The 25,025-nt window shown below is 43.4% G+C and overlaps 1 protein-coding gene and 1 long non-coding RNA gene across 2 annotated transcripts; one reads left to right on the plus strand and one right to left on the minus strand.

Moving 5' to 3' along the window:
* Positions 1–2,378: 2,378 nt before the first annotated feature.
* LOC311025969 (neuronal migration protein doublecortin-like) lies at positions 2,379–24,596 on the minus strand. The gene is made up of 7 exons (XM_084029187.1): positions 24,451–24,596; positions 20,686–21,105; positions 18,408–18,751; positions 9,805–9,907; positions 7,669–7,758; positions 5,320–5,417; positions 2,379–5,207 (listed from the first exon to the last, which is right to left on the minus strand). The coding sequence occupies exons 2-7, from the start codon at positions 21,047–21,049 to the stop codon at positions 5,151–5,153; spliced, it is 1,056 nt and encodes a 351-aa protein (XP_083885313.1). The 5' UTR covers positions 21,050–21,105; positions 24,451–24,596; the 3' UTR covers positions 2,379–5,150.
* On the plus strand, positions 5,424–6,605 carry LOC311025973. The gene is made up of 2 exons (XR_014598436.1): positions 5,424–5,720; positions 5,777–6,605. It is a non-coding gene; the product is annotated as an uncharacterized lncRNA (long non-coding RNA).
* Positions 24,597–25,025: the final 429 nt, after the last annotated feature.

Consider the following 25,025-nt stretch of genomic DNA (forward strand, 5'->3'; position numbering starts at 1 on the left):
TCACAGAAAATCTCATACCAAGTAGACAAAAAAAAAGAAAAAAACACACACTTGTTGGGCACATTGTGTACATTGATGTCACTGTTATTATTCAGAATATTTCAAAACATCTTTCACTCTCTGAACAATTCAACACACTGTTGGTTAATTCCATCCCTCGAGTCAAGTCAGTTTTATTGATGTAGCCCGATATCACAAAGGTAAGTTACCTCGACTTTATAGAGGCCATAAAATGTCTCAATAATCTGCAGGTTTAATAGTTTTAATAGCGTTAAAACAAGTCTGTTCTTATTTCTGATGCAGTTATTCCCAGTGACTCGTATTCTATGTCACTTTTTATATCTTTGTAGTTCATGACTAAATCTGGTGACAGTTGTTGAGTTTTCATGCTTCAGACAGACAGGAAGCATGTGATTGGCTGAGAGGTGATGGACATCATGAAATAGAAAATGGTATGACGGGATAAATAAGTGTAATTTACATCATGCTCCCTTGGTCGTAAAACTCACACGTTTTGAAGCTTTCTTTCAGGCCAAACATTTATTTAAATATTCCATAAAGTGATGCTCACATGGAAATGAACCTTCACAGAGATCTTAACCTCATGTCCGTTCCTCTAGTGCCACCTTGAGGACAAACGGTGCATTTTCAACCTCGCCACGGCTCCATTGTACAGTTATCGTATCACGGCATTCCAAGCAGCAAATGGACATTTCTAGGGGTGTTAGTCAGAGCTGACTCAACTTCTTTTTATCACTTGTATTCGTGATGTTAGTTTGACTTTGACTAGAACAGGACAGGTCAAAGGCTAACATCCCACCAGTAGCTAATATTTGCAAACATGAAGCTATTTCTCTGGAAGCCAGACGGCGATGAACTTTGACCCCTTAATGTCGTCAAAGATGTGAAATCTTCAGAGAACGGGAAGTGGGTTGGGAGTGAAATCACAAAGACGTTGGAATGAGGGTCACTCTGGCACAAATGTCAACCGAGCTGCTCAGGATTCTCTATCCGTGTCATCAGAGAGATTAGATCACGCTCACAAATATTGATCATGCTGGTCTGCAACTCAGGAACGACAAATTCTCCTGCTAATGGGAATTGATTATCACAGTTTCCTGTCATAAACACAGAATGCCCACATTCCTCCTAAATTATTATTTTGCCTAATAAACAACACGCTTGCTTTTTTAAAGGGGCACAACTTTCATTCTCCCTAAAAATAAATCTCCATTACTGTGTTCAAAACCAGACAATGAACCAAATCAGCTTCAGAGAAATGTGTGAGCAGATAACAACCAGGCAAGAGCCAGACTCTCTTCTGTGGGAAGCTTTTAAAGCCTCTGGACACCTGAACAGGTGTTTTCAGTTCATCTGTCTGATCAGACCTCTTCTCTGGACTGTGTGGGCGTATAATTGAGCTACACCTTCCTTCCTTCTTCATTCTTACTGGTAGATGAAGATGAGTCCAGTCATCAAGCTCCGCCCACCTTGAGCCAGAGTAATCAGCAGGTAAGTGAAAACACCTGTGTGGTTGAACAGAAGCTTTAAGCTCTTTAACAAAACAGATATTATTTGACCTTGCGTGGCCTAGAATGGCTGGCAACACAGATCGATATTATTGATCTGTGTTAACCATTACAGTCCGTTTATTGTTGAGATAGTGACTGATAACATTTTAGTTGTTGATAACATTTTAGTTCCCGTTTCTTTCTGTATGTTTGTGAGAATGCTGACCAACAATAGTTTTCAGTGAGTCCATTTTACTGGAATTTAAGTTATTTAAATAATTACAGTGAAGCTGGAACTGTTTCCTCAGTTTCAGTCACAGCATACAGGCATCACAGCCAGCAGATGGCAGGATATTCATTAAGGTGATACTCCGGGTGTCAGTACTCGACCCATGCACTAGAGGGCGCCAGAGCAGCTTTGTCCAGTGTGGCATATCATTATCAGTGAGGAGGAAAGGGAGTTTTGCAGCACGATGCAACAACAATAAAAGTGTGGAGTTATGGTCAACGACGTGCTGTAATAAATCTATATTAAGGTGTTGCATATTTTTATGTTTATTTTTTGCATCATCTTAGATTCATATATTCATGTATGGATTATTGGGAGGCTGTAGAAGTCCAGGAACATGTTTGTACTTACATTCACAGTTTACATTCATATTGCATTAAGCACGGTCATTCAATATTATATTATGACTAATTAATTGACAATGTTAATAGTTCAGCCATCGTTTGGCCAACGCTAGACGGTGAGAGACTTCCTGTTTCCATGGGGATGAAGCCAATGCCATTTTACCTCCATTTATAAGCCTCAATAGATTTGTGTGTTATTGACTCGTCATTGTAATAAACTCAAGACCAGAGAGGTGAAATACAACTGTTTTAATTGCAAAAGGATACCGGTTAATACACTGAATGAAGCACTGAAACAAGCCACTGTGACGTTTTGCAAAATACCACAAAAAAGGACATTGTAAATTTCATTTGTAAAAGAAAAAAAAAAGTCATTCATTCGATCAGAAAGGCATACATATGAAAGAGAACAGGAGGGGCGCATATTTACACCATGATAAAGTGTCCTGTAGCTCCTCAAAACAAACGTGTGCTGGGAGGCCTCCTCATTCAAGACGTTTAGAAACGGTTCACACAGCTTTTCACAAAGATCAAGCCTTCGATGTCCCATTTCATTTTTTATCAAAAGACAGCAATCTAAAAAAAAAAAAAGAAAAAAGGCACCACTGTTGGTGATGAATTCACACCATTCGTCTCAACATGGTGGAGGAGGGTTAACACAAGACAACCAACATTTTCCGTTAATGTTTTTTTATGCTGTAGCGCTGTAAGAAGCTGTAGAAAAATCAAGGAGACAAGAACATTATTAGCATGTAAAGTTATACACAACTGTTTGACAACGAATGGACGGGGGTTTGTACAAAATGGTTGGTAAAGTGAGATGTCCCTGCTGTTGGATTGGCTGATTTTAGTAGCTATGGTGCTGGTGGGACAGCACTCCCTGCAGGAGAAAGGTGGAGCAGCACCGGGTACTTAGGTGAGCAGTAAGTGGCAGCTATGCAAAGCTCATCCAGAGGACCAGATCACATCATCACAATGATTTACCTGAATGGATATTAGTTTTAGTTTATTTCTCATTAAGCTATTGGGTATAAAAAAGGCCATTCCTACAAAAAAAAATTAAATATTCAAATCCGAATGCATAGATGATAATTTAAAGGATGCTACATGTGCAGCATTTTGTTTATTTTAATATATATTCAGAAATGAATTGTCACGCATTGTAATGCTGGCAAGTAGACAGTAAAGTGTCAGTTGCTGTGATAAATAAGTTGCTCCCTGCGTTGTGCTTCGGTTTCATCCAATTTAGCGATTCTCAGGCTTGATTCCCTGCAAAGATCTGAGAAAAAACTTGCGTCAGTAGAGTCGTAAAGACACGACCGAGTCGTGACAATAGAAAAATGAATATGGCCATAGAAAGTTGCACACAGAGGCTTGAAAAAAGTACTAGTTTTAAGAGCTCACGGGAGCAACTAAGAAATCATTCCCTTGATATAAATTAATAAAACTTTATAAAAATTTAAAACCCACACAGATTTAGACGGCCGTTTAGCGTCCCCGCTGTATGGAGAATAGGAGAAACCCCACTCCTGTCCGATAATTTGCCTTGGACGAGCACGACTTGTGATTTCATCTCGATGTCATTTTGATGCTTTAAGAGTAAGACGTAAATCTACAGGTGTGCTTCCTCCAGCATATTTAAAGAATTGTACAACTAATAGTTACATATAATCCCTTTTCTATAATTGTTGGTCATCATCATCATACTTCAAACATCATACTTTGGCTTTGACACCTTTATTTATTTATTTATCTTTGAATTTCACATATTGTACTATAAAACAATCACCACAAGTTATAACCTGGCCTAAAAAGGGAATTATTTAGACTGGATAATGGATGTGTGGGCTTTTCTTTCTTTTCTTTTTTTAAAAAAGGGGGCCTAATTTTTTTTTCCTTTGGTTGTTTTTATGCACCATTAGGTCCGTCATCTTTACACAGGCCCAAAGTCTCGTAATCATTCATCAATATCATGCACTGCAGTTTGTGAAAGTCTAAAACAGAGTACCATGTATAGCCTACTGCCTACGTAGAGGGTCAAAATAGAGGAAACGCCAACACGAAGCCTTCACTGAGGGCCGTGTGGGATGCAGAGATTTCCTTGTCCCTGATTAGACAAGATGCACGCCAATTATTGCCAACATAAGGATTTTGGGGCCTCCATTGTAACGGCCGTTTTAAAAAAAGTGTCATTTTTGCAGATGGTTTTATAATCCTCCTGGTTCTATATTCGGTCGGGAACATGATTAGCGGAGGCGTTGGCTTCCGTTTTATCCTCTTCAGTCGGGAGCTGCATCCCACACATCCTCACCCTCTGTGCTGGGACTTGGTTACGTTGGCTCTTCTTTTACTTTGACCATACCCTGTATTAATGTGGAGCAAAATGTTTAAGACGGACGTTGTAGCGACGTGATGGAAGCACAGCTAATGGACACTGGGCAGAGATGTTATGATGGACAGCTATACACAGTATTTACAGCGGGTTAGAAAGACTATCCGGCTTAACAGAGTCGTCACCGTTCACACCTTGGACAGGAGGACATGGAGGAACATCACGAATACAAGTGATAAAAAGAAGTTGAGTCAGCTCTGACTAACACCCCTAGAAATGTCCATTTGCTGCTTGGAATGCCGTGACTGAAATATTCAAACGTCAGAGTGCATCCTTTAAAACATTTTGAAACCAAAGTGATTTTTTTTTACACCGTGAAATCTGCTGGTCAGTGAACTGAGTGCCCTTTTTGTAGAAATTAGTGGCTAACCCTCCATATAAACACATGTCTGAACATTAGTGAGCTGATTGTTACAACGTGGTCGAAACGGATTTAAAAAAGAAAGAAAACAACGGTTTGTGTTTGTGTTATTCTCAAGCAGCAAATGGTGTCGTAGCCCGGTTGGCTAAGGCCTTACAAAGAGACAAAGAGTGAGCGAAAGGTGGAAAGCAGCAGAGGTATAAAAACTTCTGTGTTTCAGGCCAAAAAAAGGGAGGCGGGGCGGCAGGGGCGTCTACATCGATTCGCCGAGGGAGTCATCATCATCCAGAGATAAGGGCAAATAGAGATCCTGCAAACAGAGCGTGTGTGTAAATTCACTGTTAAGAGTAAAACAATACAGATTTCAGGGGGAAAGGGGGTGAAATGATAGGAGGTGAGGAGAGGGAGAGAGGAGCGGGTACCTTCTGCTTGTTGTTGAGGCCTGGACTGTTGGGGGTGGAGGTGGGGGAATGCTTGGAAATCGGGGTGGAGAGCTGGCTGCTGGAGCCCGTCCCATTGGCTGAGAGTGGAGAGGGAGAGAGGGAGGTAAACAGTAGTGTGGATTAAGAGAGGCCTGAACCCGTCCTCCTTGGCTCCGGAGGAAAGTCATTCCTGAACCGTGGCCTCATTTGGCTTCGGCGCGGGGAGACGGCGTCGCTCCACGTCTAGGTGGCTGACAAGCTCTACGTTTTGTCAGATGACATTTTATTCACTCGCCCTGCGTCCTGCCACGTTGCTAGGACGCCGTCTGTGTGGGACATTGTGTTTATATCGGAGAGCGATGTGATGTTAGCTGTGTGTGTGTGTGTGTGTGTGTGTGTGTGTGTGTGTGTGTGTGTGTGTGTGTGTGTGTGTGTGTGTGTGTGTGTGTGTGTTAAGTGCTTTAAAAGAGTTTTTTGTCTATAAGAGATGAAAAGGATTCTGGAGACTATGAGCCAGATGGCCAGTGTACATTTTGAGCCAATGAGTGTTGAAAACACAACGCTCCGTTGTTTAACCAGCTTCATTTAACCACTCGGACAGATTTACAAATGTGGACATTTTAAAAACACAGGAAAAACCTGAAATCACAAGTTCTCTTGGAATCAGTGGATCTAAACACGAGCGGCTCTGCCACACGTACCGAGAGTGCAGCTGTTTTATTCAGGGACATTCAGCTGCAGCAGAGTTGACGATACAGCAAAGTTGCCCACGTTGTTTGTCTCTAAATCTCTACATCTGAGAGACGTATTCATCCTCTCCAGTAGAGTCAGTGAACATTACTTTGTTTCACTGTGGGCTCCCCAAACACACTTTCAATGCATTCAACTCGTTGAACCCGGTGCATCCTAATGCATTTTTTTAAAGATGGCAGAGGCTTAAAGAAGCGCTGCTAACTGTTGTGTAAGTTAGACTGGTCTAACTGGAGAAAGTGAGTCTGCTGTTCCCTCCACATCCATACCAGCTGTTAACCCTTCAGAGGACAAGCATTCAGAGACAGATCCTCCCGTGTTTCCATGTGAGATTAGAATTTCACAGTGAGGTGCTTTAAAGCCAGATCCCCCAATCTGTCTAGACATCTGTATTTCAATAGTGATCACAGCGTTTCAGGAGCAGTGTGGAGGGGATCTATTGGCAGAGGTTTAACCTGAAAAATGCATCAAAAGGATGATTGTTTTAAGTTTTATGGCTTTTCATTTATCTGGTGAATAGTTGGAAAACATAAAATCCTCATAAAAATATTTCAACCTCCCCCACCACCACCCCAAAACAGGGGGAGAAATCCTATTTTTGGAACTAACATGGGCTTTATTTACACGTATTAATCCCAGTTAACATATGCGAGTCACATTGGTTTGCTCTCTCAGAAACCCCGTCTCACCCTGCTGACCTCTCAGACATGACGGAGGTGGTTAATGCTCAAGCGTTTACTGCCTCCCCGGCATGTTGGCCAACCATCTGCTGTTTTAAAAGGCCATCAGTAATCAATAAAATATTCAAGACACACCGGCCCCCCAACTCTCTGCTTTTATGCTCCAGGGGATTTAATAACTCACCTGCTGTCTGTCCACTGATTGAGAGACGCCGTCATCCTCTACTTTATGGGCAACTAGCAGGGCATTTAATACAGTTTCTCAAAATATATAATACACCTCTTTTTTCTGTTTAGTTTACTGGTATTAAACTCTGTTGTTCACATAAAAGATTCAAACACGGACAGAGTCTCAGTGCTCTTTGCCTCCTGGATATTATTAAATGTTAAAAAAGCCTGATTGTCAAACAAACAGCTGAAAGCTGTTTACACTGCCTTTGTTTATTTTTCATGTTTTATTCATGCTTTTTTTTGTTTTTTTTTAAGAAACCTGCAATAGCAACATTGTTCTAAATCCCATTAGATTACCATCAGGGAACAAAGGCCGGGTTTTTACTGTCCCATTTCTGAAGTATTAGTGGGTTTTTATGAGGTGCTGTAGTGAGATTAAGGGGCTGTTTGGACCCCTAATGCTATTAGCATTAGCATCTCTGCTATTTGCTCACTGGAAGCTGTTTCTTGCTTCTATGATACACTATTGATCCAAAAGGGAGAACCAGAGTAAGGTCAGAGGTCACGGCCACTCTGCCGTCATAGTTTATGTATGTATGACTTATTTCCACGGCAACAGAAATGGGCTGGTTTTACTTTCCGCCAGCTCTCTTTGTTTTCGATTTACGGAACGAGGTGAGGTCACTTTCTGCTGCACTTCAAACAGGAAGCATTACAGCGTGGGGGGAGAGAGAAATAATGGGCTCACTTGATTCGGCAGGAGATTTCATGCGCCTGATGGGACCAGGACTCTTGATGGAACCACGTTGAGGTTTGGGTCCCTTCATCACCCTGCATTCTGTGGGAAGAAGTACAAAGAGAAAGTTAGAGGAAAAAACCTCCCAAACCAAAAGGGAGCTGCATCGTTCATGTGTGGTCGTGCAGTGAAGGGAATAATAATAATATTTCAAAAGCTGCCTGAACTTGGCATATTGATTGACGGAGATAAAATTGCAATTCAAGGAGAATTAGTGAAGGAACAGAACACTGGCCACGTGCGATCCTGACATTTTTCTTCACTTAATTTCATCTTATCTTAACATCTTATTCACAATAATATCAAACAGATTTCAACAATAGCCACCGAGAACTGTACATCGTTTGATTGCCATATTTTAACGACTCTTTTCCTGATATCTGTTGCTCGGGAATTCAAAATACATTTACATAACAGTGAGCATCTATTTTAATCATATAGAAATGTATGCAGCGCATTCTGGGTCACTGCATAAACCAGGGTAGAGAGACTCCAGACACCGCTCCTCCTCCCTCCTCCTCCTCCCCTCCGTTTGTACAGTCAGACTCCCCCTCCTCCCCCCCTTCCACTTTTGATGCTAATTATACTATCTGTCCTCCCTCCGTCTCCTGGGATCGCACCACGTCTGTCTTCTCTCTCCTAACCTTCACACACTGGTGGATACAGACGTACAGTCGTGTGCTATTGTTTGCAAGGTGTGCCACCATGCTGTTGAGAATGCTGCAGACTGGCAGCTTGTCTAGTTTACTCAATGGTCTCGAAACACCCCCCCATCCTGGAGTCTATCTGCCTGTGGGCTCCCAGCTTCAACTGATGTTGCTGCTGCACAAACGGAGCTGCAGGTAAAGTGTCTGCATGTCCATCATAGTCTTGTATTTAACATAAAGACTGTGAAAAAAACAACCACGAGGGACTTAAATCTATTTTGGTAATTCTGCCAAACCAAGCTTAAAAGTAGTGTCAGTAGAAGAAAAGGAGAGAAAAAAACGACATAAGGCCGAACGGAAGTTTAGATTTCATGAATAAGATAAGAAGAATCTCATCTCCATCAAAGTAACTAAGAATTGCCTCACAAACATCAGGATTTGACCACAACTCGTCATCTAGACTGTGTGTGTGTGTGTGTGTGTGTGTGTGTGTGTGTGTGTGTGTGTGTAACCCGAGGTTATTATGGTCTGGGAGAGTATGCTGAAAAGGGTCTAGATCATTATAACATTACTGGCATCTCTACCTTCCCAAGATTCAACGACGAACTGAGGGGAAGAGACAGGAGGAAGGCAGCATAACGACAAATCAGCTTCGTATCAGCGCCGATGAGATTGAAATCCGTTTAGACGACGGTGAACGAGTCGAGGAGGGGACATTAGGTGGAAGTGGGTTGGTAAAAATAGGTTTTCCAGGTCTGTGGGGAGCACACAGCGGATTGGTTTTTACATTTTCTCTCCTCGACGTCTCAGCAGTATCAGCACCGGCAGATCAGCTGGCCTAAACCTGTCGCCGGACAGATTAATGACTCTTCTTCTTCTTCTCTACCTTTTTCCCCTCACCCTTCTGCCGGCTGCAGATAACAGACTTCCCTCTTTCTGGGCCTCCCTCTCATTTATCACATACTTCATATTTCTCCTCACTTTATACCAGGAGACAGCGTTGGATGTGAATCAACGTCTTTTTAGGGGAAAATAATCTATGAGGATCAGTCTAAAGAGCCCCCGATGGTTCAGATATATTAAAACGACACCCCAGGAACTATCAGCTCTCATTTTCATTTTACACATTTTAGGAGCATAAGCTCATTGTTGGAGACCGAGGGCAGTATATAAACATCTTTAATCTTAAATTCAATGTTAAGGCTTTTGCGAAAATGTATTATTTCTTCTTAAACCGCAGAATAAATATTATCAGGTCAAAAATGTGGACATCAACAGAGAAAGAGCCCCGTCGAGTGTTTTAATGGATGCAGAAATTCCTGGCAGCTATAATGTTTTATTGTCTTTTGGTCGATATCGGTGCATGATTATGATAATCATATGATATAATATAAAGCTGACAGACCACCATGACTGATTATTTCAACACCGTCGTGCTCACCGTTCTCATCCAGAGAGAAGTCGTCCTGGGCGTAGCGGAATTTCTCTGGTCCGCACGCGATGAAGACGTCGTCCTCACCGAAGAAATCTTGAAGGCAGGTAACCTGTGAGGCCAGAAAACACCAGACCCTCAATAATCCTCAATAATCAAACGGCTTGTAATATTAACATCAGCATAACAAATGCTGAAATCTTGAGTGTAATGGTTAGCATATTCATTAGCAATAAACGTACAGCTGAGGCTGAGGGCGTGGGTCACCATGGTAACCAAATGCACTCGTTTAAATTTTGACCTGATGATGGTGGAAAGGATAACCAAAGTTATTAAAGAGGGGAACATGAATGTGTGTCCCAAATATCATCGCAACCTGTCCAACAGTTTGAGATTCAAGTCTAGAATCAAAGACTACACAGTTGCCAGGAGAGGACAATCTGCTCGTATTCAGCAGATTACATTTGCGTCGTTATAATTCATGTTTTAATAGTGCACTAAGTGCATTTGAAATGCTGATTCAGGCCTAATTAATTAAATCCACACAGGCATTTCCTGCACGATGATGTGTCGCTAGTAGCAACGATGAAGGATATTTATAGAAACCAAAGTGTTACATGCTGATTACATTTTCACTAAATGGATGAATTAATCCACATAGGGCTGTTTTACACAGAGTAAGGTCTTCCTTTGCCTGCCAGCTAAAAGGGTTGAGTCTGCTTCAGGTAGCCACCTCTGTGCTTCATGTTAACATGCCTTTAGCGACAGTAGCTGCGTGTAACAAAACACAAAACACACAGAAAAAAGCCCAAACAGGCAGGATAATGTTACACCTCTGCTGTAATGTTTAAATGATTCAACTTCCATCCTCGGGGTCTTTTTCCACTCTCCAGCAGCTGTTGACACAATATGGCCTGAGTGGACAGATGTCTTTGTGCCACACCTTCCCCTCTCCTCTTCATTATACGGCTGCTTTTACCAGCTCTGGCACGCCTATTAGGGCCATTCAGGCTAAAAGGCTGCGTTTCCCCTCAGTCGTTTTGTGTGTTTCCTGGTGCAGACGTGATTATAAAGCATCTCCAGGTTGCCTTTTAACAGCAGATTTGTTCATTCTCACTTCAATTATGGGATCAAGACAAATTAATTGAACTAAAGATGACTTGCTGTTTTTTTTTAATTTGCAGGATTAATTCTAATTCTAGGGACAATTTTCTAAAAGCACAAGATCCTCAAGACTTCCTGGATCCCCCGATGAGGTCCACGGTCCGAAAGATGACCCTTACTGGGACGTTCGCCAGGATAGTCAAGATGCATCATGGTTTCCTTTGTGATACGCATCCAAACTATGAGCTGCAGATAAATTGGGAACACCCCACCCAGCAGCTGCCATTTTGATTCTCTGTCCTGCTTGACAAGCTAAAAGTGTGTGGTGGTGACTTGCTGGCAAGGCATCCAACAGCTGTACCTCTCTCTCCCCCTCCCTCTCCAGCTCTCTGCTGCAGGATTCCCTGGAAAGAGGCCTGAAGGATCCCTGCTGAGGTACAGAGATGGTGCTTTGACTCCAGGGATCACAATCTAATTGGTTTTCCAGCCTAATTTTAAAAAGGCTGCAAATGTGGGGTTTTCTTACGGTGATCATTGTCAAGAGATTAGATACATGTGATTTTCATTAGGTTAAACTGTTGTGTTGCAGCGAGGGCACCTGACGGTTAATCATAAGCATTAAGGAAGTGCTCCCCCCCCCCCCCCCCCACAAGGCCAGCGGGTGGTGGAGAGGAGATGGACTGGGGTGGGAGGCGAGAGGCTAGTCCACGTTTTAATAGCTTTAAGAACAGAGCTGATTAAAGGGATAAAGTGTTTATCCAGACTTCTACCTTAATCCCCTTTAAACAGAAACTCCAGTCGAAACGAGGGATCCATCCTTTCTGGTTTCTGACAGGAGACACTAGTTTATTTCCTCACAGTCAAATCCGTCCACTCACTCAGGAACACATTAAAACAATTACAAAGAAACATTCAGAAGCGGCGTTCTCTGGGATAACCCGGGTTTAACCCCATGTATCAGAAAGCAACCATCCTCCTTAAGACTCCTTAGCAAAAACATTGAACCCTTCTAATCCTCTTCCCTACAATGATCACTTAAGATCCACATAGTCTGTGCAGTTACAGCGCAGATCTTTGACCAGTGCTCCCTGAATCGTTAAGCCCACAAATAATTAATGTAAAGTGTGTATCCAATGTCCCTCAGACACTAAACCCCATCACTGAAACCAGGCTTGCATGTGTACGACTCTCTGACTAGAGATGCATCGATACCGATGTGTGAAACTCACTCAAATAGGCAGGTAGAGACCCAAAGCCCAGGTATCTGGACTGAAAATGTTGGTTTAGTGCATCCTTACTCCTGACTAATAACGTTTTCATCAGGAGTTTGTTTCAGGATGCCTATGATGGGTTAATTGGCTTCTGTCTGGAGACGAGTGAAATGCAATGGGTGAAAAAATGCGCCGCTTTTCATGCGATCAGATCAAAACGTAAAATGTCAGAGTCCCTTTGAAACAAGCCGGCAGCGAGGAAAGGGCAGACCAGCTCGGGAACATTTGGATACAGTTCCGGAAATCATCCGCTCTCTATTTGAAAAGGTCAGTCAGACCCACCTGGCAACAGAATCCAGGAGGACGACGACATAAGACACGAGGCCATCAGATCATCAAAAAGTCGTATTCGGTATTTAAATATTGTCCATGCGATGCACACATCAGTGTATTAACAGACACACATTTGTTTGTTGGATCAAGGTGGGTGGGGTTTCCCACAAAAACTGGCCCCTTCCAGACTCTCAGACCCACCAAGTCCATCCCTAATCTCTGCCTCACCAGCTGTCAGGACCACATAAACCCCCCCCCCAGCTACGCAGGGATCCACCAACTACAACAACTGAATTATTCATCATGGCCTGACCCGACGTTTCATTAGGTCAGATAGTAAATACAGAACTTCTGTCATTCTGAAATTCCTGGTGAGAATACAGACAGTTTTTCCTCTTAAATATTTCTCTGAGCCTAAAATGTGAAATGTTTCACCTTTTTATAAGAATGAATTCATCAATGTGACAAGCTCACCACACATACAGCATCACCTCTATGAAAGTTGATATATTTAATGCACCTTATGATAGCAATTCATCCTGCATCATAAAATATTAATGCATGTTGTTAAGAGAAACCACCGCAGCAAATAACAGGACATTATAATCTGGGCTGGTGACTAAAAGTTCTGTGGAACATGTGGTATGATGTTGATTTTTATTGAAGGCAAGCATTTCACATCTAACTCAAACCGTTTAAAACGATCGATGCCAACCTATTAACAATTTGGTCTGCAAAACAAATTAATCCGTTAATCTCAGGTCAATAACTGCAGCTCGTGTGAAACGCGGTTGAAACAAAGATCATGCATCCGATGACTTATATGAGCAGCTTCTCGTCTCGACTCAACTGATCTCTGAAGTAAAGCTATCCGACGCTGCATTCTGCCGGTTTGACCCCGGGTCATGACTCATCTAATCAGCACTTATCTGACGAACATGAAGATTTACCACAGCCGCTAAAGATTGGCCTCGCAAATGGCCAGTCAGTACAATCAAATCCAACCGATTACACTAATCTGCTGTGCCCCGACAGACACCATAGGGGAGTAATCTCAGATCAGTTTACCAGGGTTTCTTTCTGCTACCGTACGTATCAGCTGGAAGGAAAATAAATCAGTCTTGAAGTTAGGACAGTGGCTTTGCAAGAACTTTCTATTTTACTGTGCATGCTTTATGTTACGCCTCTGGGGATGAAGAAAGACTGAGAACAGAGCATTTACCCAAAGACAAAATACAAAACTCCCTTTTTTGATTTCATTAAACGTTATATTGTGTAGTCTGGGCATTACTGAGCTGTGGAAGAGAAACGTGAAGAACAGAGAGAAAGACTGAAAAAGAACACTGCTTTGCAAACCCATGGGGGAAACTCCCACACCATCTCCTCTACGTGTAGGCACACAGACTGATCAATACCAGGGCCTCTGCACAGAGTGGAAAATTCCTCAAAATCACATGCAATGTCTCCATTTTGTCTGCTTCTTGCGCATATCGCAGGTTGTCTGTTTTTGTAGCAGCGGCTCAGTTGATGGACGTAATTAGGGGACAAAAGTCACATCCAGTAAATCAAAAATATAAGAGATGAGCGGTGGGTCGTCTCGCTCTCACGATGACTGGATGACTGGTTATTGCCGGTTGCCTTTCTGACCCGACGGTGACCTCGGCGCGCCGGTTCAGCGTCTGTGCTGCTACTGTAAGTGCTCTGGTACATTTGGAGCACAGATGAGCGAGCAGGCCAGCGATATCTGCAGAGTCACGGGGAGCAGCTGGTGCCTGATGTTGTTGTAACCCCGCCCCTCCCCGACCTGGCGGAAGCAGGCTTTCCATTTGGCTGACTGATGTGGCCTTAGCATTATTAAATCGGGCTTCCTCCCCCCCTCCCCCCCCGGGCCGTGCTCACTTGTTGATGTGGTCCTTGTGCAGGAAAAGGGGGGAAGGGGGGGGGGGGGATTCAAGCACCGAGGATGCACACAGGCTGCAGCTTGAGATGGGACATCATGGGGACCACGCCCCTCTGTCAGCCTGTGTGTGTGTGTGTGTGTGTGTGTGTGTGTGTGTGTGTGTGTGTGTGTGTGTGTGTGTGTGTGTGTGTGTGTGAGAGAGTGACAGAGACGGGAGAGCGACAGAGAGCGAGCAGGTAAGACCCGATGTAAAGAGCACACTCAGCGTATTACAGCCATTGTCACAAACCGAATCCATCACAACGGAGCTTATTGCCATGACAACTGCTTCTGCAGCATGGCAGAGAGCAGGCAGACTGCAAGAGCACTGATAACTGAGGAAAAGCAGGCTTTTCTCCCCCCATTACCGGGCTGTTTTAGTCGCTAAGAAGCCCTAAAGCCACGCCTGCATCCTCATCCCCGTTTAGTGAATACGTTTCTTATTAACTATTAAATAAATTGGAGTCTTTTGTTCTCCTACAATAACAGCGTGACCTTGTGCCTGAAGCGTGTCTGAGCTTTAGGATACATTTCCTTTCCTCGGTTGCTCTGTTGACAAAAGCAATACAAAAAATAGATTAAAAAACACAGACTGAAAAGCAAACCTCAAACAGGCAGATTCTGTTGAAAAGCCCCTGCATTGCTGCAGAATCCCACTGCGACGCAAACCGACCGAAACATATTTCACAGATGACATTTGGATCTGGTGTCGTGTGTTCGACATGCAAACGCTGCCAATTCAGATGAACAAGCAGTGGATCTTAAATGCAAATCAGACCTGTTCTATTACACCTCTATCAAAAAAAAAGAAAAAATACAAAATGGCTGCCAGGAATGAAATAAACCATATCTGATTTAATGAAGCCTTTAGAGGACGATGGAGACATGTATTTCCTTCTTTTCCTCAGGCACGGGGAATTATTAGTGCCCATCAGTGGAAATGAAATGATCCCAATTTGCTGGAAGGACAGAAAATGACTCCTGAATCCATTGGCCCCACCCTTCCCGGTTGAAGTGGAGAGCACTAGCGTTTGAGGGGAGAATGGGAGCGATTTTGTTCACAACACTGACAAAGAGAGGAGGGCTGGCCGTCTTTAGAGTCTACACAGCACTAACGAGGGGGAAAGGAAGATCAAGAGAGAAAAGAAGGCATTTTAGTCATGCTATAACACCCAAATCACCTTTGGTCGTGGCCACAAAGTGATCCTTTTAAACTACAAACATGCAGACACACACTACATAGTCCATCAGGCCACCGAATCACACCCCATGATGGAATGTATAGGTTAAAAAATACATGACATGCGAGGCTGGCATTGATGGTAAACTCCCACTACAGGATGTGGTATCTGACAGACCGGTCCACACCAGCTGGGCTCTCTTTGTGCCTGGGATGTGGTCTCCTAGCAACCGGTCCCAGCAGCTATCGCAATGGAATGGGAAGAGGAGGATCGGTGCAGTCAGGGAGGGGCGGGCACTGCATCAATATTGCTTTCTACCATATCACCTCCACCACAGAGCAGCTGCAGTGTGCCTCTGCACACAAAGACGCCGCAACAATGTGTTCAGCGTTTTCTCTCACACGTCTGCAAACTGGCACAAAAAAAAAAAAAAAAAAAATAGGGAAATCATTCATCTAAATCTACAGCGATGACAGATTAATCAATAGGCTGGGATTGAAACAGCTACTGCATGGTGGCTATTTAATTTTGTGGACACATCATCATTAAATATGTATGGAGGGGAACGCATGGCAACAAGGGCAACCGTTCCTAACCAAAGCCCACCGCAAAAGGAAAAAACACTCTACTCCACTCTGATATAAAGAAAATATAATATAAAGAAAAGGAAATCATAATCCGTGAGGCGATTACAATATCGTAACATCTTAGCAAGCGTGTGTGTAGGAGGTAGGAGACCCGGGGCAGCCAGACTGCACTCCTGGGAGAGAGCATTACAATCAAATTCCCCCATCTATCATTTCAGCACACATCCCCTCCTCCAAGAAACATGCGATCCCAGCCTTATTAACACAGAGGGGGGAAAAAAAACACGCCGCAGAAGGACAACACCTAAAAGGAGCGCAGCAGGGCACGGTCCCCAGTCCATCTGTAATGAATAATACAGGAAAAAGGTCCCTGCAGGAGAATTAGCAGCATTTAACCATATCAAAGTCCGGACTGAGGAACAGATGTCCGAGTACACACACACACACACACACGCCTCCGTTGATTAACCGTGATTCACAACAGCGTGGAAAGCAGAAAGGTATTTGATGCAGCCGGTCACAGGTGGGAGTCGGCACCAGACACATTTCTTCACGGTCGCCGACGTCAAAAAGAAAAAAGGTCACTCCTTACTGCTCAGAAACATATCATGTCAACATTTCATTTATTACTTTGTAAAGTGGCCCACGGGCCGATATGAAGGATGTATTGACGGTCCAGCTGACCGAAGCCTTCCGGAGGGTGACCCTGCATGGTGGCCCCTCCAATGCAGCATAACTATGAATAAAACATTAGGTTTTTTCCGCTGGTGTTGAGAAAACAATAGCCAAAGTTTTTCCATGCTTGTAATTTTTGGTTTAAACCGAGCCGTGTCCCGTTGCACGTCATGAAATCTGCTAATCGTCATGGTAATTTGAGGTGCCAGTCTACACACGAGATGAATGTTTATTCCAACAGCAGCATTGAGGTTTCGGGTTTGAATGCCGAGCAAACCATCTTTTTAACACAATTAAGTGCATATTGTGGAGGGAACTAAAGTGTGCCTGCAGCTGCAGTTCCACCGGATCCATTTACAGTCTGTGATGGGAAACTATACGTTAAACTGGATGTCAGAGTGACGAAATCACAAGAGTGAAAAATACATTGTGCTGTTGAGCAGGGAAGCAGGTTAGGTAGCGCTGCTCATTAGCATCCCGGGTAGATTCAGTTAGCTTTAAACCAAATTGCAGAGAACAAACTGCAAATATAGGATGCGTGTCTCCTTTTTATCTTACAGTTGTGTGTATAAAAGACAGGTCTAACATTTCACATTCTTACTGCCGGTCTGGTGGAAACTAAACCTTTCGTCTCATGGGGATTCTCGTGCCCCGATTCCTGTTTGGCTACAACAGCCAAAGGGTCTTTTAACTGAACGCCAGAGAATAGTCAAGGTCGCTGACGACAGTTTGACCTTTATTCTGTGGCTTCTTTATAAAAACACATAACTATCTGCATTTTGATGCTTATCATCTCGAAATGGGAATCCAGCTTCGTCTTTGATGGACTGAATTCTTCATAAAACACAAGAACAGTAACAAAGGATTCCGAGCTCAGCAAATTGTTGCCAGAGTAGAGTGTGTTTCCTGGTTGACACGACTTCTGTTCACAGTAAAAAGGTCTTTCTAGAGCCATTTGACTAACATGTAAAATAGAGTCACAATGAGGACAAAGTGATCAAAACAACAATACAGGGTTTGGCCTTTTGTACACCAAAGTGGGTGGAAGACAGAACTTCCCAGGACTTTCAATGATGGACGGACTCGTGGCCTAAAAACCACGTCCACAACAAAGAGCGGCGGACGAACCACAAGACGGGAGAATACGTGGCCTCAGACTGAAGTCAGAATGAAGAGCGCAGACAAAAGGAGGTCATTGTGTGGACAGGTTGATGCTTCAGGTTCTCATGTTGACCGAGGGTTGGAGCGGACATTTTGTCCTCGTGTGTCCATTTTGAAAGTGCGTGATGTCGATGAAACCAGTGAAGACACAAGGCCATTGTTTGTTTGTTAGTTTATCTGCGTTTTAAGCAAATCATTTAGCTTCCCTTTGATGGCCGGCTGGGTGTGGGTGGACGTATGAATGATAGACTGTCCTGAAGCCGGACCACACATTTACCTACTGGGAAGCTTTGCTAACATCATGAAACCTTTTATTCCAGTTATTCAGAGAACAGAAGGCCCACTTTAAACAAATGCAGAATGTGCTCTAATGTCTTCTACCAGAGAGCATGATGGGAGCTGGCCTAAAACCGAGACGTACCTGCTTGCCATCAAGCGTGTAGATCCTCTTCACCACGCCGCTTTCAAGTTTAATGGCCTCCGTGATGTCGGTGAGCACCTGCTCGAAGGAGTGCGCCGTTTTCTTATTGAGCAGGACGCGCACGGCCTTGCGCGGCTTCACGCCGCTGCGCATCACCGTCACGAGCTTGGGTCGAACAAAGTCCTTGCCCTCTCCGGAGTTGCCGGCGGCGGCTTTGGCGGCGAACGCCTGCATGTTCTTCTGGCTGGCCGAGGCCTTGACGTTCACGGACCAGTTGGGGTTGACGTTCTTCGTGTAGTCGACCTTCTTGTACAAGTTCTCCGATGCACAAACGTAGCTTTCCCCTGTGACGGCAAATAAAAAGAATAAATAAAAGAAATTGGGTTATGTGTTGTTGTAACTCAGACGCTCGAGGCCGACACCCGAGACTCCCGGAGGCGTCCACTCGGAAACATCCGCACCTACAGGAACTCAAATTAAGAGACAGCAAGGCCCGAGGGAGACGCTCTGGGATCTCACGTCTCACATTTCATCTGACATCGATCTGGTGTCACAACTAAAAATCATCTCACTTTGTTTAAGAAAACACATTTACTCCAGAGGGCGTCAATACAAACCGTCCACAGGGCAGAAGTATTCAGGCTGGTTCTGCTATGGAGTTTCTACAAAATGTTATATTTGATCATTAGATCAAGTTCAATAGACTATTTTAGGGTCTAAAACACATATAAAAGAGCATTTCATCTTAAATAATGGACCAGATTCTGTGTTACTGTGTGATGCCGTCGCTCACACCTGCAACCAGCAGGTTGCTAAACAACCAGCAACTTCTTTGTTGGAAGTCATATAGGATCAACTCATTATTTGACAATTTTTCAAATATTTTCTGTTGAGTTAAAATGTTATACAGTTTTAAACAATCTCCCATTTTCATCGGCATGTATCGGCTTCCAGTGGTTAAAGCAGAGTGTGCTGTTGTTGCTCAGACGGGAAGTTAAAGTGTGGGGAGGGGGGGGTTGGAGAGAAAGAGACATTTGGACAAAAGGGGAATCCAGAAGGCAACAATTAGGCCAAATGTGGAGAAATTACAGCAAAGACAAAAAAAAGGCACAGATCTGGATTATACAGTGCAGAGGAGACTGAGCAATTAATTATATCTTAGGAGAGGAAGCACAATGAAATACCCCTCCACCACCCACAGTGTTGACGGTGCTGCCCCTTCTTTACTGCACTCCACACATACACACACACTCATTCACTCACACACACTCCTACCTTTCCTAAGCAGCTCAAGCAGCAGAGATGATCATTTCATTTTGAACACATTAAGCTGCAGTTTATCGTCAAGCTTTACCCCAAGTTCCCTCTGCTCCACCTGCCCCACTTCTTCAGAACGTCCTCATAAAAGTGGACCGAGACTTAAACGTTGGTCATTTAACTCGTGAGATTATTGGATTGATGGTTGTTGATCTAAAAAAAAATGATGTGTCTGCATGAAATGTGGCTTTTCTCAGGCAGGTTTCTGGTGCCAAGACTTTTTTTCAATAACCAAAAAGGATTTCTAATCATCTTGGCTGACCTTCACAACATAAATCTGTAAGCAATGAATCTGATGCCAAATACAGACATTGATTCATTCATACGAACACAAAATAAGACAAAAAAAAAAACAATATAAAAAATCTAAAAACCTGACTGGTGATACTGTTACTACGGAGACGCTCGACAGTAAAAACTCACTTGTGAATGGGAGTTTCTGTAATCAATGAGCTGCTCATGTCGTCTGTTAATGAACCGTTTATTCCATGCTGAGCTGCAGAGAGCCGACTCTAGAAGACTCTAGAAGCTAAATGCCCAAAAGCTGAGACCACGGAGTCTAATTAAGGCCGAGACTGAAGACCTGCGTTCAGCTTTACAATGCAATCTAACACGAGTAGCAGGTTGTTTTGCAACTGTGGCTGTAACGAGGCAACCTTTCCCTGATTTTAAGAAATCTCGAAGCGAGCGTTACAGCACGACAGTGGCGAGAACAAAAACTGCCAACCCCTCAGATTAGAAGTTAATACATCGCATGAAGAGATTACAGGAGTCTAGACCCATAAGATACGATTTCTAATCTTAGAACTGGAAATGCTTCTAAAATCTCCTCTGCACAGAAACCGACCTGCAGATCCACTTTAACATGGGGGGCCTGAAATGTCTCAGCTTGAGCTGCAGCAGCTCTACTGGAGAACAAAGACACAGATATAATAATGTGCTTCCTGCCACGTGGGCTCACCTTCCTCTAGCTCGTCCATGGAGCCGATCTTGTTCATGCCGTCGATGGAGAAGATGAATCGGACACCTTGTGGCAGGTTGATGTGGTCGGAAAGCGAGCGCGTGAGGTCGGCCAGGAGCGAGTCGAAGGTGCGGAATCGGTCGTTGGCCACGGCGTACACGATGCCCTTGAAGTAGCGGTCGCCGTTGCGGTAGAAGCGCACCTTTTTGGCCTTCTTCTCGTTGGTGAGCGCCTGCAGGGTGCGTGTGCGGTAGAAGCTGCAGTGGGCGCTGTGGGTGGGGCTGGGGAGTCCGTTCAGGCGCCCGCCCCGCTGGCTGCGGGAGGCCTTGTCTCGCTCGTCAAAATGTCCAAAGTCTAGCTCCATGATGGTAGAGTTGAGATGGCTGTGACAGATGGTGGCGTTGACCAGCTCCAGAGAGTCTGGGGGGGGAAAGAAGGAAAACAGAAGTATAAAGATTTACTATTTTGACTTCCAACAACAAGGCACAGACAGCCTGTTTGACTTTGGGCATTAGAGGCCGAACTCTTTAATGGACCGTTTAAATACACATCTTTAGGCTCCATCAATGTGTCTTTATTGGAAGAAGTGATTGATCGACTGAAACAGGGACATCCTGATCAATTCAAAGAACATTGTGTATGTGGGTTCATTATTTAGTCAAACAGTAAAAGAAAGAAAGTGGGCCTGCCACCTTCTGCAGAGTTAAGACCCTCTGGCACCAGACCAGGTTCATTCTGATGTCAATTAAGATAAACCCTTTTAATGCCATGTTTAAGTTTCCACTCAATGCAGGATTTAAATAATGTATATTTTGTCAGGTAGGAAATAGGATTACACACAGATGGAGATTAAGATGGCTGACTGACTTCATGGCACACATTAATTAGGTTTCCTCATTGGGAAAGATTTCACGAACAAATCACAAAATACATTGTAACGCCGTCATTTAGGAAACTGAAAAGAAATCGTCGATACCGATTACTGTTGCAAATTTCTGAATGATATTTTTTTCCCAATCCAACGTTGGCTAAACTGTTGTGTGAATGACTCATAGCACAGCGATATGTGAGCAGTTGTCCAGCTGAATCAGTAACCGACACATGGCCAATTAATAAAGTTCAAGGCTACGGCTCTGAAATAAGTCTTCAATAGATCATTTGGTAACTTGCAGATTGTTGGATTAGCCCAATGAAATCATCTCCATCCTGCCAAGTTGAGTTTTAGTCACATTAGAGTAGGATTTGTCCATTTCTTGTCCAGCTGTTAATACGGTGCAGGAATGAGTCGTAATTCCCGGAAATGAGTCAGCGTTTTTGCACTTCCAGGTCCCTCATCTGAGGGGTTTTTGGTTATGCCTGAATTAAGCTTGTGAGAGGTTTCTTATACGATATAGAATACATCCATAAATGCTCCGCTCATGAATTTTTAAGCTTTTAAGAGTCTTAAATAAAAAGGTACTACTAACAAGTAGCTAAATGACTATAAAAAAACTGAAAAATCAGATCAAGTCTTGTGATATTTCACGTCAGGAGAGATTCTCAGAGAAATGGTTAATATTTTAGTAGGATCAGTGTTGCGCTAAGTGAGTACAAGTGCATTTCTACTCAAATTTGTCACCACATTAAGACCAAATTCAAAGCTCTGTCATTTGAATGAAAATGTTAATTGTCCCAAAATAGTGGGGATTTGAATCTTACAGGAGATCCGGTTCTTCCTGCTTCCTAGAAATTATGCAAAAGATGCATCTGTTGCAGCCAACAAACAATAAACCATTTATGCTATGTGATGGGCCGGCCAAAGGGCTGGAGCAGTGTTTCTATTTAAAGACTGGTCTCTTCCTGTTAACCTCCCACCTGCACCTGATGACCACCACCCAGTAGTCAAAGCCACACAAAAAACAACAAATTTAACATTTCAAAGTGAACAATGATACACACCCACCACACTTTTAACATAACATTGTTTAGTAGTTTTGCTGTACTAGTCTGACTTTGATAGCCAGAAAAATCACCACAGAAATGCCAAAATAAGGCAAAGATGTCATGCATGTCACTCGTTTGTCCTGCAGGTCATAATGTTGACTAGGAGGTCGCTGCTCTTTGAACTCGTCACGTCTGCGTGACTTGTTAACACATTCACTGTCTTTGTGATGTTTAAGACCAGATATCACAGTTTGGCTTCTTCTGACATGGAAACAAACGTTCCATCATGCACCATTTTGGAGCAATTTTCAACAAAAACATCAGAGAAGGGCTTGAAGTCAGAGGTTACCTCATCTTATTCCAGGTTAACAGCAGAACACCCAAGGTTTCTCTGGGTAGAACTGCAATGATTAGCTGATAAACCAATTAGCTGATAGACAGGTGATTAATCTGCAACTATTTTGATAATTGTTTCAGGTCATTTTTTACAGTGTCAACCAGTCTCTGATTCCAGCTTCAGGTCAGACAAAACATGGCGTTTAAACATTTCACCCGGGACACTTTCTCAATTTATTTAATATTTAATTGATCTTCAGATTAAAGATTATATTGAGACGATGATGGTCTGTTTTAATGGCCATTCAACATTTTTCAGCCTTTTTACTCCAAGCATGTCAACCAATGAATGAAACTGTCTAATGATGCTCATTCGCTCTTACTAGTCGAATCCTCCTCTATGCTTTAATGCCCTACATGGTGCATGCACAAAAAAAAAGAAGCAGGTTGACAAACAGTGGCCATTGAAACGGAGGCGAAGGAAACATGCTGCCGCCACCCATCCATGTGGCGGGGCCCTTCCATCCCCTGCTAACCCCTGGCTGTGCTGCTGACTGGGGTTTTTATGACAGATAGGGGTGGGACTTCAGGGGGCTCCTCAGCTGACAAAGGCCAGGTTTCAAGCCCATCTGCCGCACTAATGGGCTGAGCTAACAGTGACCCTTCCCCAGCGGAGCATCAACTAGGACAGTCCATTGTCTCAAAACGGGGTGCCTTGCCTTCAGAGTGACATCACCATCACTGCTGCTGGAGGAGCAGCCGGCTCAGTCTCTCCAGCACGAGTCCACAAAGTGCACGTTGCCAATGGGAGCAGTTAAACGGTGCACTAACATAAAAAAAAAAGCTTTTTAGTGTTTATCTTTACATTACAATCACCTCCCTTCATGGCTGATTGATGCCCTGCAGACTTTTATCAATAGCTGAATAAAAACCCTCCACCACAGCACAATGAAAAAGTAGAGCCTGTTCTGAGCCTTCAAGCAGCACTGCAGCAACATTGTGTGGCAGCTCCTGATATTTTTGGCTGGTTCTGGCTGCTCCTGGCTGAGCCACCCACACACACACACTCCTGAACAAGCCATGCAACCACACTATATCTGACTCTTCATCGCTCCTCTTCACCCAGAGCTGATCTACATGCCGTTGAAACAGCGCATCTAGCTTTAAAAATCACAGTCGCAAAAGGCAGAAAAGAAAAAGTTTGCTGATGCTACACTTGTCATTAATGATGTGGCCAACACATGGAAGACAGCAGCGGCAGAAAAAACGTGTAAGTTTTCCTTAAGAAAAAAGAAAGGAGGGGTGTCGGGTTGGGTGCGCGCACACCTACTCACAATCCACCTGCTCAGTGTCTGAAAAAACCCCAAATCATTTCTTTCACATAAAATACCCACGATGTCATCTCAACTCAGCACTCTGAAATAATCATCATACAGCATGCCATTTCATGTCTCCTTCACACCGGTAACGTGTGGGTAAAACCCCCGCCAGCCAGCACGGACTCACCTGCGTCGCTTCTTGCGGAGGGAGAAGGGAGTGTGAGCGAGCGGGTGCGCGTGTGTGTGTGTAGGGTGTGCGAGTCGATGCTGCAGGATGTCGGCACGCCGTCTCTCCCCTCGCCTTTGTCTGCTTCAGTCTGAGAGCCGAGCCGCCTCGCTGGAGGAGCCACTGGGTCCTAAAGCCAACGAGCCGCGGACCCGCCCACCGTGGAGGCGCACCGGAGGTAGCAGTCGGTCTGGGGTGGAGCTCACATCAGTCACACCTTAGAAAAAACAAAAAGGTACAACACACGGACGTGCAGGGGATTAAACTGTTTTTATTTATTTATTTTACTTCTACTGTAGCACCTTGATATTGTTTTTAACAATTAAAAGTGCATTACAAATACAATGTATTATTATTTTATTTTATTATTATTATTATTATTATTATTATTATTATTATTATTATTATTACTATTATTACTATTATTATTATTATTGTTATTATTATTATTATTATTATTATTATTATTATTATTATTATTATTATTATTACTATTATTACTATTATTATTATTACTATTATTATTATTATTATTA

This window comes from Eutrigla gurnardus (genome assembly GCF_963514095.1).
Source record: "Eutrigla gurnardus genome assembly, chromosome: 15".
Lineage (NCBI taxonomy): Eukaryota > Metazoa > Chordata > Actinopteri > Perciformes > Triglidae > Eutrigla > Eutrigla gurnardus.